Here is a 14,649-nt window from a genome sequence, read left to right as displayed (position 1 = left end):
AGATCCAGGTTTAGAAAACTAAAACCTCGGATGGAAGAAGCTTGCTTTGCCTGAGGAGATGATGTAAGTAGTCTCTGATCTCCCCAGGACAGGAAGAGCCTGAATGCGGATGAACAGACACTGTAAGCATGGACTCATTCCAGAGTAAGTGACTGCACAGAGCATCTTCTCTCAGACACTACTTCTGAGGAAAAAAAGTACAGAGCAGATCCCCCAAGGACCTAAGGCCACAGAAGATACTGCCAAAGGCTGTTACCAGTCAGACTTGTCTGTACTTCTGGTACTGCCCAGGATCTTGATGAAAGGGCATGCACATTATTACCCTTCCTCCTTATAGTAGTTTAGAGGAAAATAAACCCTTAAGAAATCTAAAAGTATCTGTTGCCTATTGAAACAAATTTAATAGATTGTTAATATTTGTTAAATCATTCTTTATGTTTATAATTTTTGTTTTATGTATACTTAAATAGCATATATTTAAAATAACAGATGTTGTTTTCAACAATACTTGTTTGAAATTTTGCCCCTGTATACTTTAAACAAGATGAATATTAAACATATCTCATTGTTTAAAATAAAAACAAAGAATAGGAAATCTGAATTTTTGACACAGTTAAGAGTATTTTAGACATTGTTTCCATACAATGCTAAGGAAGAAAATAGGAGAGATACTTAAACATAATGTATTAAACTTTAAAACATATGAGAATTAATCTCTTGGTGTACTTTATCAGACCAGACAATGATACTGTGAATATTCAAATGTTAAAACTAATATAATCACTTCATGGCTCCACCTGAGGCATGTGAGTTCCCTGTAGGCAATGACACTCTGGCCTCTGTATCTTTACAGCATGTCTGCAGACCTGTCACAGGGCCCCTGGTGATGCCTGCTGCATTTGGGGGTGAAACAAGGCTTCTGAAATGATGGTTCCCATCTCTCACTGCAGAGTATGGGAGAACACTGAAGCATTAACCCAAAGGAATTACCTGTCTTTGTAAAATTGCATTATTTCTGAAGCTACTCACTGGCTCACATAGGCAGATAAATATAGGTTGGTATTTTAGAAACACATTCATATGACTCATAAGCACAACATACTTTTTACCTTGATTAAACCCCTAATAATTATGAAATACTTACAAAGCAGGCCTGTCAGAAATTTGGAGGATTGTGGTATTTAAAAAAACAAGTGTAGTTGGATTGTGAGGTTCGAACAATCAAATAATTTAAACTCATACTATCCCCACATTGTTATGCAGTTGAAGTTATCTAGCTTATGTTGCATTGCTCAGAACTTCTGCAAAGACTTCTGTCCACATGGAGAAGAAAAGTTAATACCTAGCTGAAGCAGCTCTCTAGACCTGATCTGCAGGGGAACACTTTCCATGAACAGTAATAATAATTTCATTACTTAGGATATGCAGTGCAGAGAATCTGGTTCTTCCACATTTGTCTTAAGTATGATGTGAGTTACTGTAATGTAGCCACAGCCACTGTGCTCCAGCACCCAGAAGTGTGCCTGAGATGGTGTGGGCCCACGGGTTTACATCAAGAATGCCATTTCCCAGACCACATTGTGCTCTCTTTCTTTGCACAAGAATGAAATTTGTTGAAATTCTCATAGCATTTATGATTTTTTCCACTGCAATAATCTGAGAGCCCATTTCTCATTCTGTAGGAATTCTATTGCCAAGGAAAACAAGAAAACTGGGCCTCATGCAATGTAGTTGTAATTCACCATGCCTTATGTGAGAAGAGGCAACTTGTATATAATTAAAACTGGCTCAATAGCCCATGTATATTATTAGGAGGATAAGTCATTTGTTGACAAGATGGTAACCTTAGATGACCTTTGTTTTAAAGGAAATCTGCTGTTTAATAATGGAAGGACAGATGATGCCTAACAGTCTTTCATAGTGACATTTATATTTTGGAAAGCTGAAAACAGGTACCTGAGAGTAACTAGCCAATAATACCCCTGAGTATTTCCATGAAATTGATGTACATGCTACTCTGCCCAACCAAAATATTCTTCAAAATCAAGGTAAAATATAAGCAAATGTCTTGGTAATTTTTGTATTTGTTAAGGTGTATAATGATTAACATTTTTAATGATGAAAATACACAGTTTCCTTGACTGTCATTCAGTAATTACTAAAATTTATATAAACTGGCAGGGTTTGGGGGTATAAATTGTGCTTTTCAGAAATCTTTATTTTCTAGCCTCTAATTTGCTTTATATATAATATCTTACACTGTAATTTTGTAGTCCTGTTGTGCCACAGAAAAAGACACACATGAAGAAAGCAAAAACAGTCCTCATTTCCATTTGTCTAAACAAGATTTGTTGTGTGACAATTTTAAAATTTGGAAAAAATAGATGGAAATGTTACTTTGTGAATAGTTACATTAGCTTAGTTTACACATATTAAGATCCTAACTGCCTCTCTGACTCCTGTAACAACTGTCGATGTCACTCACAGAAAGGGAACTATTCCCCAGTCACTGTGCTCCAATGAGCAACACTTAATGACAGTGTTATTATTTTATATTCAAATGAAGATAATTTGGGTGATATATGTCTGCAAGAAGACTCAGTGAAGCAGTATAGGGCAAAACCAGAACGGGGAAGTGGGAAGGGGTGGGTGGGAGGACAGGGGGAGAGAAGGGGGCTTATGGGACTTTCGGGGAGTGGGGGGCTAGAAAAGGGGAAATCATTGGAAATGTAAATAAAAAATATATCGAATAAAAAAATGTAAAAAAAAAAGAGTCTTAGTAGCCTTTGTTTTCCAATGTTTAAACATAATTGGACAAAGAATAGCTTCCTCACACTTTTCTTGATGCAAAATAGATTTATCATCTCACTCTGTCTGTTACTGAGGACAGATAGCTATCTTAACTAGCAGTATGGGAACACCGTGCTGAGTCCTGAGACATCTGTAGCATATTTTATATTTAAAGCATAAACTTGTTCAGAAATTTGACATTTCTTACCTATTCTCCAGAGAATCCAAAGACTCCCTTTCCCTCAAGTTTGTTTTTATAATATTCTAGCTCCATGGGCACTTAACACAGATACCCCAGCCTTTTTTCTTGCTTAGGGAATGAATTGATGTCATGCTTAGAATAATAGGTACCATGGATGAAAATGAAATGCACACAAGTGTTTATTTATGGGCTACTATGAGAACTGAAGAAATATGTGCTAGCAACCTTTATACCTACATTTTACGAATGACTTAGAATAAAATAATAAGAGAAAAGGGTTATTAAAATAAGTCTATTTGTATAAATTAGATTGTTTTTTAAGCATTAGATACGTAGCATTTGAACAGGATTTTGATATAATGCAGTCATTACTTTCTGGAGTCCCTTATGGAGAAGAGCATTCTATGTGCAGGTGTAAGAGATTCCTGGAACTACTAGCACCCTCTTGTGATGCAGTGAAGGCTAACAAAGATATACCGGTACACAGTGAGGACGGTTGACAACAGCATTTTTTAATATATAAGACTCTAATAGAGGGATTATAGAAACACATTTAATATATAATAGTGAACTTTAGTGTACTTACTGTGAAAATAGCACATTTATTTAGAGAGGGAATATGCCCAAAGTTCTTATTGATGTTTTGAAATACATCCATTTCTGTCTCTTGCTGTAATTGTTACCAAGAAAAACAAAAGTACCAACCATTTTCCTTGACTCCTTATCCAAAGTCTTCTGGTTTTGATTGATATTTCTCAGAGTCATCTAGAATGTCACATTAGTAAAATATTCTAGAAAAACATGAGAGTTTCTGTATCGTGAAGTCTACATTTGCCTGCACTCATGTCTTGTGCACATGGCTTGCCGTTCAATTCTCCACGTGCCCTCCTCATAAGTACAGTGACATATGGTGCACTCGTCTGTCTTCACCTCTCTACCAGCTGGGATGACAGCCGTTTCTGCAAAGCAGTTTGGACCTGAAATACAGAGAAATATTTTATACTATTGTGTGCATAAATGTATCATGTTTACAATTAGGTAATTAGTCCTATACTGTCTTTGATTTGCCTTTTTAACCCCCTCTTTCACAACAGATTTTATTGGTCGAGGATCAGAGTACACAGATACTCCAATTCTTACCACACGGACCCAAAAGGAGCCATATATTGTGTTCACCGACCCAAACTCTGAAGAGTCACATTGGGTTCATGTACGCAAATGAAGAGCTATGTATTTTTTCTTTGAACTTACTCCAGTAATATTCCAGCCTCAAAGTTGGCAAGTTTTCCTAAGACCTCTTATAACAACTAAATGCTCATAATCCTCAGTTCCACTGACACACAATTTTATGCCACATACATGGAACATACTCAAAATTTCCATCTTTCACAGCACATTATCATAACTGTTAGGAAAATGGACTACCATTACCAGAGACATCACAGTTCTGACAGGGCAAGAACCAAAGACTGGCTTTCTTACAAAATGGTTCTACTAGAAACACGGGACCAGATATAACTGAAAATATTCCAGACACAAATGCACAACTGAGACTCCAAATTTCCATTTAGTATGCTTTGTATTGTAGGATATAAAACTAGCCCCCTCTATGGAATGTTATGGTGACACCCGAGACTGTCACAGCTTCTCCTGAGTCAGTATCCTACTATTTTCTGGTTGTACTGAAAAACAACCAGCAAATGATTTAACCTCTTTAAAAAAAATTACACTTAAAAAATGGGATGAGGTGGGTTTTCCTCACCTTTTAAAAATGTTTCTAGAGCTACTAAAAAACTCACATTTACAAACTAGTTGATAAAATATTCCTCTGGACTTTACAGGAAGGGAGGCAGGGCCCACTGACAGACACGATGGACACTTGGTCGGACCTGGCTCCTTTCTCTTCTTCAGAGGCTGGACTCTGGTTTTCTGTCTCTCCGTTTTCTTCAGGGAGATCTGTAATTTGCTGGTTAGCCACTTCAGCCTGTTTGTCCTTTGCTCTCCTCTTTCCTTTTATCTGTATGTTTTTGTCTGATGAAAGCATCCTTTCCCGTGGCCTTTTTCGGTTTCACATCCATTTTGGCAGGGGCAGGCTTGGAAGACAGTCTTGCGGAGTTGCGCTTGTTTTCCATCTTCACTGCTCCATCCACACTAACCTTCCTCTTGGACATCATGGTGGTGCAGGGTGGGCAATGCATGTGTTGCCAGATCTGTCATGGAGCTGCACTTGATCTTTAGGGAAAAAACTCTTAGGTCAGTTCTAACTCAGGTCCTTTGGGCCGTGTATCTGAAGTCATGCTGTATTCAGCAAGAGGCATGTACCATCCATCTCTTGGGGGCAACCAAGGACAATAGTAAATTAGAAGGTGCCTTGAAAGCTTCTGAAGAAGGAAAGTAACCAACTGTTCTGCTCAGCTACCTGTGAACCACTAAGACTTGCTTTGGTCATGTCTCTTCACAGAAATGGAACTGTAACTAAGACAGAAGTTGGTACCAGGGACTGGGTTATTTCTGTGATAGGCTTGACCATATTTTTTGTTTGGAAGGATGTAGATTTGGGGACTTTGGATTTGGAAAATAGTGAGACTTAATTGGCTATCCTAGTAGGATTTTTGAAGACATTGGTGCTGAGAGTGATTTGAAATGTAAGAACCTGACTCAAGAGTTTTCAAAGGAGAAGAATATTAGTATGTGGTCTAGAGACTGTTTGTTATATTTTGTTTAAGAACATGGCTGCTTTTGGCCCTTGTCTGAAGAGTCTGCCGAAGTGAAAAAATTCAGATTCATTGTATTGATGACACAGGAAGACTCAAAAAAGCCTAGTTTAGACTTTACCCTGTGGTTCAGTCTTAATGAAGAGTGTTTCAATCAAGAATAGCAAGCTTAAAAAGAAAAAGTGCAGTGTATGGTTGAAGCAATAAAGGAACACTAGGAAGTAAAATTGAGCTAAATCCTGTGTTCAAGGAGATAAATGGTGATCTCAGATCCCTCCCAGCTAACTGTTTCTATTTGCAATTAAACAATTATGATGTAGTTATTGCATTATTTGGACAAATAATTGCATGTCAAACTGACATGTGATGCCACAGTTTTTTGATCTGGATCTCGAAGCATAATTACCATGAAAATCTTAGGTCCAGGCATGGTGGTATACACCTTTAACCCAGGAGACAGAGGCAAGCACATCTCTGAGTTCAAGGCCAAAGTAAAGAAAGCTTAAGTCCAGGCATGGCAGACCATGCATTTAAATCCAGACTTCAGAAGACAGACATGCACATTTCTTGAATTAAAGGTCAGTCTACAGAGCAAGGTCTATGAGAGCCAAGCTTAGGCAGTGAAGGAGTTGGAAAACAGAAAGTTGGTGATTATGTAGTAGAATATAGGGGCAAATTCCAGCCCCAGCAAACAGCAGAACTCAGCAGCTTTGGCCATGTGACTCTGGATTTGGAATCAAGAATAGAAGGAATTACTGGGACAATTGATGCTATTAGCTAGATCTAAGAAATTAAGCAGTGATTAAGAAGAGACTAGAATAATCACTGAGGTGAAATCTTCCAGGAAGTGTTTTCTGAGAACACCAAGACTTCCATTCACCAAGACTGACCTGGCTACAGCTGCTGTTGAATGCCAGATCTGCCAACAGCAGAAACCACTACTGAGCCCCAGGTATGTCACCATTCCTTGATGTGGCCAGTCCGTAACCTGGTAGCAGGTTGACTACATTGGCCCTCTTCCTCTGTGGAAAGCACAACATTTTGTTCTTACTGGAACAGATATTTATACTGGTTATGGATTTGCCTTTCCTGCACATAGTGCTTCCACTAAAAACAGCATCCATGGACTTATAGAATACCTTATCTAGCACCATGGCATTCCACACAGTGTTGTTTCTGACAAAGGACCACCAGAGAAGTGTGACAGTGGGCCCGTGATCATGGAATTCACTGGACTTAGCAGTAATGTTCCCCACCATCCTGAAGAAGCTGGCCTGATAGAAATATAGCATGTCCATTTGAAGATATAGTTACCGTACCAATTAGGTAGCAGCAGCATGGGGGTTGGAACAGGGTTCTTCAGGAGGCAGTATATGCATTCTATATATGGCACACTTTCTCCCATGACCAGGATCGATAAGTCCAGGAATCAAGGGGAAGAAACGGGAATAGTTCTACTTACTATCACTCCTAGAGACCCACTATGAAAGTTTTTGCTTCCTTCGCCTCCACACTAAGCTATGTTGGCCTAGAAGTTTTGGTTCTAGAGTAGGGAGTGCTCCTGCCAGGAGCCACAACAAACATCCCATACAACTAGAAGCTCAGACTTCTCCCTGGTCATTTTGGGTTTCTAATGCCTTTAAACCAACAGGCTAAGAAAGGAATAACAGTGTTAGGAGGGGTGATAGATACAGATTACCATGGGGAAATTGGATTGCCTCTCTACAATGGAGGTAAGAAGGATTATGTCTGGAGATCAGGTAATCTTTAGGGTGTCTCTTAGTACTACCATGTCCTGTGATTAAAGTCAATGTGAAACTACGAAACCTGCATTATCCAAGCATGATGACAAAGGGCACAGACACAACAGGAATGAAGGTGTAGGTTACTACTCCTCCAAGAAAAGAGCCAGGACCTGCTGATGTGCTTATAGATGGTGTAGGAAATACAGAATGAGCAATAAAGGAAGGCAGTAATAAATACCATCTAAGGCCACACAATCAGTTGCAGAAACAAGGATTGTAAGTCACAAGAGTGCTTCTGTTTTAAAAACACATTTGTCTAGATATTTGGGCTCCCTCCCCCCGTTTTCTTTAACATTAATTAAGAGAATATCAATGGCTATTTAAATTGAGATACTAAAAGGATGTGTCTCAAGGGACATTGATCTATTCTAAATTTACAATCCATTTGTGATTGTATGAGGAATAGTTAGGAGTATTTATGACCTGATTGTTGTTTCCTTTGGATATGAGATATGATTTATATCAAGTTGCCAAGGGATGGATTGCAATGGCTATTCCTGATTGTCAACTTGACTACATCTGGAACGAACTACGATCCTGAAATAGAGGACACTCCTGTGATCCAGATCCAGAGGCATAGTGGCTATAGAACGCTTAGGCCCAGGCAAGGTAGTATACACCTTTAATCCAAGGAGACAGAGGCAAGCAGATCTCTGAGTTCAAGGCCAGCCTGGGACAGAGACAGTTCCAAATCCTGGCATGATACACACCATTAGTCTGGCTCATACCTTCTGATGGAAGCATACATAAGGACAATGGAGAAAGGAAGGATTGGTTGTTTGTACTTTGCCTTCTTATATACCACTGTTGGATCCTACTTCTTCAGAATTCCTGCTTATACAGAAGACTACTTGAAACACGTAGCCTTGTGGTACTGAGCAACCACTAGACTCTTGGACTTCCCACTCACAGATGCCTATTGTTGGGTTAGCTGAACTGTAGACTGTATGTCATTGCAATAATTACCCTTAATATACAAAGACATTCCATAAGCTATGTGATTCTAGAGAACAATGATTAATACACCCTCCTCCCAAGATTTTGGGTCTTGTGTGTAAAGATATGTAAACATTGCTGTATATGCCTTGTACAAATGAGTTTTTGTAACTTTAAGGTAAATACCACTAAGAAAAATTGCATGACTGTATAATAGTTGCATATTTAGTTCTCTAAGAAACTGCCAACTAGAATTGTTTAAGTATATTTGTGTTTGCATTTATTAGTATTTATTATTATTGTATTATATTTGTATTTATTCCCTGAAATTTTCATACATTTATAAATGTATTTTTTTCTTTTTTTAATTAGATATATGTTTTATTTACATTTCAAATGATTTCCCTCCTTCTGTCCCCCTACTCCCCGACAGTCACATAAGCCCCTTTCTCTCCCCCTGTTCTCCCACCCACCCCTTCCACTTCCCTGTTCTGGTTTTACCTTATATTGCTACACTGAGTGTTTCCAGAACAAGGGGCCACTCCTCTGTTCTTCTTGTACCTCATTTGATGTGTGGATTATGTTTTGGGTATTCCAGTTTTCCAGGCTAATATCTACTTATTAGTGAGTGCATACCATGATTGATCTTTTGAGACTGGGTTACCTCACTTAGTATGATGTTCTCCAGCTCCATCCATTGCCTAAGAATTTCATGAATTCACTGTTTCTAATGGCTGAATAGTACTCCATTGTGTATATATACCACATTTTTTGCATCCATTCTTCTGTTGAGGGATACCTGGGTTCTTTCTAGCTTCTGGCTATTATAAATAGGGCTTCTATGAACATAGTGGAGCATATATCCTTATTACATGCTGGGGAATCCTCTGGGTATATGCCCAGGAGTGGTATAGCATTCCGGTAGTGACATGCCCAGTTTTCTGAGGAATCACCAGACTGATTTCCAGAGTGGTTGTACCAATTTGCAACCCCACCAGCAGTGGAGGAGTGTTCCTCTTTCTCCACATCCTCGCCAACACCTGCTGTCTCCTGAATTTTTAATCTTAGCCATTCTGACTGGTGTAAGGTGAAATCTCAGGGTTGTTTTGATTTGCATTTCCCTGATGACTAATGAAGCTGAGCATTTTTAAAGATGTTTCTCCACCATCCGAAGTTCTTCAGGTGAGAATTCTTTGTTTAACTCTGTACCCCATTTTTTAATAGGGTTATTTGGTTTTTTGGGGTCTAACTTCTTGAGTTCTTTGTTTGTATTGGATATTAGCCCTCTATCTGATGTACGGTTGGTGAAGATCTTTTCCCAATTTGTTGGTTGCTGATTTGTCCCTTTGATGGTGTCCTTTGCTTTACAGAAACTTTGTAATTTTAAGAGGTCCCATTTGTTAATTCTTGATCTTAGAGCATACGCTATTGGTGTTCTGTTCAGGAACTTTCCCCCTGTACCAATGTCCTCAAGGGTCTTCCCCAGTTTCTTTTCTATTAGCTTCAGAGAGTCTGGCTTATAAATGTATTTTAATTTCATCCACTGCTACCTTCCTCCAACCCTTTTGGAGTCCCTCACTCTACCACCATCTGAACTTCATGTCCTCTTTTTTGTTATTAGTAACCACATGAGTGCCCATATGTGCTGAGTGTGCTGCTATCCACTGAGGCATGGGCAACTTGTCAGTGGCCATTTCCACAAAGAAGTGTGACTTTTTCTCCTTCAGTAACCATCAACAGCCAAAGGACTCCTTTTCAGTCTGGAATTTTGACTGGTCTGAGCATGTGTAGGACTCGTGTAGCTAACCACAGCTGCTGAGAGTTGATGGGCAGCAGCAATGGCATGCCCAGTGGTATTTCATAGCTATCCTCTTTATCTGTCAGCCCTTGCGTTCTTTTTAACCACTCTTCTATATGTTCCCTGAGCCTTTGGTGGGGGGGTAGGTTATTATAGATGGTTCATTTACAAGTGGCCACTCAGGATTATTTGTACTTGGTAATTTGGCCATATAATGTGTCCCTGTAGTAAACACTGCCCACCACAAAAAGTTAAATCTGTGGCTAAAGTTGAGGGCAATCTAAACCAATACACATAAACATAAATATTAAAAGGCAGATTGACACTATGACCATTTAAGGGAACACGTTCCCACTAAGGACCTATAATTTCCCTAGTTACAGGCTTTGAGCAGGCTTACAATATAATAGCTTCTGTGGAGCAGGCCTCACCTCCAGCCAGAAAGTGTTTGGTTATCCCCAGAACCACCAGGCCACTACTGCAGCAGTGGGCACATCTTGCCTGGCAGGTCAGTTTTGTCTGTGCATGGTTCAGTACTGGTCGAGAATCTTGATGACTTTTCTTCCCTGAAAGCATGCACAGTACCTTCTAGTACTCTTAAGCAAGCCAGATGGTTTCTTGGTCAGTGAGGTTTTGTGAATGTACCATCCTGCTTCCAGAAGATTATGGACTACTAAATGAAAATCTCAAGTGCCAGGAATAGGATACTTCCCTAGAAATTATTAGTGTGTACCCAGGAACCCCCAAAACAACCCAAACCATTCCTGTTTCTCTTGGATGTCCAGCATGATTAGATGGTAGGGTCTTCTTGCTAAAGTCACCATTCATTTTGAATTTGGGGCATACAGAACTGTTTAATTCTGTATTTAAAGAGTCATTAAATTTAACATTGCACCAGAGCCCTGTTTATTTGCATCTTAAGAGGCTTTGGAATTATCGCAGGTATTAGATTGAGCTACTTTGAGACAGGAGTAGCTTGTGGCTACATTTGCATGCTTGCTTCTTTAGTGGCTGACGATGACCACCATCACTCCATGCGCTTCTGTGCTCTTTCCTATCTTAGACACTGTTCCTTCACCAACTGTGTTTTCTTTAATCCCCTAGACTGTGCTCCAATTTTTTTCACTTTCACAGAGTAACAACTTATATTTGAACTAAATAAAATGCACCAATTTTCTCTTTTATATAACTCAGTCAGCAAATTCACAATCCTCCTGCCTCTGCACTTTGAGTGCTCAGTTTGCTGGGGAGCAGTCATTCACATTAATGTTCTGTTTGAAAATTCACTAAGAATTCTGTATTTTGACAACTTAACGCTGTTATTTCACTAAAATGTTATAATTGATTTACATTCAAGTATGTTACCCATTTAAATTAATTTTGTGTAAGTGGGACATTTAGATTTAGAGTCTTCTTGTCCTGAATATAATGGTTTCAGCACCACATTTTAACTCATTTATTTTTCTTGCTAATTTTTAAAAAAATATTTATTTTATGTATGTGAGTATATTGTTGCTCTATTTAGACACATCAGAAGAGGGCATCAGATCCCATTACAGATGGTTGTGAGCCACCATGAGATTGCTGGGAATTGAACTCAGAACCTCTGGAAGAACAGTCAGTGCTGTTAACCGCTAAGCCATCTTTCCCGCCCCTTTTCAGCTAATTTTGATGTATTTAAAATTCTTTTCAAACACATTTAATCTTATAAATTTCCTTCTCAACTTTCCTGTCTCTCAGACTTTTGTTTTCATTGTTACTTAAATTAAAATTTTATTAAATTTCTCTTTGGGTTTTATCTAGCACCCCAGGCTTAATGTATGCTGTATAATCTCCAAGTATTTGGGTTGTTTTTGCTGTTTTTCTGTTGGCATCAGCTAAGTTAATTTCAATGTGATTTGAAGTGTGCTTACAGTGCAGCTTCCTAGTTTTTAAACTTTTTAAAATGTGTCACATGGTCCATAGCTTGGTTTGGCTTAGCGAATATTCCAAATGTTCTTGAGGAAAACAAATGTACATTCTGTTGCTATTGAATGGCATGAAGCAAGCCAGACACAGTGAGTGAGTGGCTGATACTCTTGTGGTCTCTATTCTCGCTGGCTTCCTCTTGCTGCCTGAGTCGATTCTAGTATTTGGAGTGTTGGAATACCAAGTATAGTAAGAGACTCATATATTTCTTCTGAATTTTTATGACATTTCCCCTCACTGATTTTTATGTTCTATTTGTAGAAAATACCTTGTTTGAAGGCTGTTTTTTCATTTTGGAAAGTCAACAGCTTTCATCATTATATAATATCTCAGTAAATGCATATTGCAAACTTCATGGTAACTGATGAAATATGCAAAGAAAAGGGAGGGAAACAGATACGCTGTGGAGCCATAAAATGCTCAAGTGAAACCACAAAGTACGGAAAGAACTGGAGTAAAAAAAAACAGGAGTAAAGGCAGCACATAGATAAGAATAGCAAATATGGTGGATATAATTGAAACAATAGCAGTTATCATTCACTATGAGTGTTCAGTGGGCTGAATATATCAAGCAAGAGATTGTTAGAGTGGGTCACAAACTATATACAGTTAAATGGTATGTCTGTGTCTTCCTCCTTCCCTCAAGGCTCAAGTATCTGCAGAACAGCAGGTGGAAAGAGTGGAAGAGCCACAGGTGATGGACAACAACAAGAAAATAGCTTTTCCCAAGCATAAGAGGGCTGATACGCTTAAGAACTTACAGAGACTCATAACATATACAAGACTTGCACAGCTTCAAGCCAGACAAAATCTCAGCAACAATAAGGGGAAGTGGACACCAAGTCCTACCCTAGGCAAGGTGTTTGCAACTGATAACTGCTGGGAAAGGAAGCAAGTTTTTCTTCAGAAGAAATGACACAGGAACCAACCACAGCCAGCGCGGGGTGTCAACCACAGACCCGGGGTCAACCACAACTCCAGGTAGGCCACTCAGGAACAGCTGGTCAACATAAAATGGACGTCTTGTTTTTTTTTTTTTTCCTCTGTGTGTGTGTACATGCTCATGCACATACCCATTTTATATGTATGAGCACATGCATGTGCACATGTGTGCTTTTTGTTTTTAATTTTAAAATATATCACTTCTCCTTACTCCCTCCATCTCCATCTCATCCATGTCCCCTCTCTTTCATCCTCTCATGTTCATCTGCTAGCTTTCATATTGATAGCCTCTTTTTCATTATTACATTATCGTTCCACAATCTGTAGGTATATAACAACTGAGTCCCTTTTTGTTGTTTGTGTGTAAACGGGTCTCAGCTCTGTTTTGTATTAGACAACCAATTAGATGGCTCATTCCCGAGAAAAGCTAATTGCCTTTCTCCCATTAGTTGTTAGCTGCCTGTAGTTCTTTACCTAAGGGAAAGATTCCCTCAAAACCCATTAGATTTCCTCTTCCCATATTAGTATATGTATTGGTGTTGTAATTGCTCAAGTCTTGTTTATGCAGCCATTTCTAGGACAAATGGTCTCACAGCTGACTAACTGGTATTTTTGATCCATAATGTTTCTCCCCTCTTCTATGATGATCCCTGAGCCATAGATGCAGGAGCTAGGGTGTAAAGGTATTCACTAGGGCTGGGCTACCCAGGATCTATTAGTCGTTATATTGTGCCACTTGGATTTGCATTGTTTCCCACAAAAAGCAAAGACTAACAAAAAAAACTCATCATCAAATAGGTCATTGTGGTAATCAAAGTGACTCCCCAAAACAATATAGATTATTGATTATAGATTATAAATCATTGGTTGCCTCTCAGAGGGTGATGATGAGCCCCTTATGCTGAAGCCATTAAACTTAGATACTGGATTCAGATATCTAAAAGCCTCTTTCCTGAGATCTAGCTTCCATAGTATAGCTTTCCATAGAAACTATAATGCAAGCTGCCAGGGGTGGAGGACAAGTAAACAGTCCATCCCAGTAGTGACATTTATGCACCACAACAATGATCAGCACAGCAAGAGATCAAAAAGCTTGTGATAGCAGAAGTCACATGTTTGTGGAAAACTGCAGGTTTTTAGTTGGATTTAAGGCCCACATTAAGTCACTAGGAGGAAAACTATGGTACTAAACCCTAGCCAAATATCTGGGCATAGTAAGGTAGGTCATGGATTTTATAAGAGAACTCACTACTACTTCTTTGCTATACTAGCTTAATTCTTAACACTAAGCATTACCCTGATACTAACAGATTAGTGTAGCCATTATGCCTCTTCAAAGAAGCTTCTCTTTAAATAGAGGCCCCTGGAGAAAACTCACAGCTGAACATCATGCACAGAGCAATGGATTCTGAAGAGCCTAGGCCCAGTTATTAATTTTTAAGAAAGGAAATATGAACTGAGGTGGTAGAGGGGACATAGGGAAAGAGTTGGGGG

At 39.0% G+C, this 14,649-nt stretch overlaps 1 protein-coding gene and 1 pseudogene across 1 annotated transcript in view; both read right to left on the bottom strand.

Moving 5' to 3' along the window:
* Positions 1 to 3,817: 3,817 nt before the first annotated feature.
* The window catches only part of Vwc2 (von Willebrand factor C domain containing 2), a 146,093-nt gene continuing 135,261 nt past the window's right edge, over positions 3,818 to 14,649 (bottom strand). The window contains exon 3 of the mRNA XM_052198979.1: positions 3,818 to 3,969. Coding sequence (XP_052054939.1) covers positions 3,818 to 3,969 — 152 coding nt within the window. The remainder of the gene's footprint in view (positions 3,970 to 14,649) is intronic.
* On the bottom strand, positions 4,794 to 5,163 carry LOC127696225 (non-histone chromosomal protein HMG-14-like; annotated as a pseudogene).

Source organism: Apodemus sylvaticus, chromosome 11 (assembly GCF_947179515.1).
Source record: "Apodemus sylvaticus chromosome 11, mApoSyl1.1, whole genome shotgun sequence".
Lineage (NCBI taxonomy): Eukaryota > Metazoa > Chordata > Mammalia > Rodentia > Muridae > Apodemus > Apodemus sylvaticus.
This window is presented reverse-complemented; position numbering and strand designations above follow the sequence as displayed.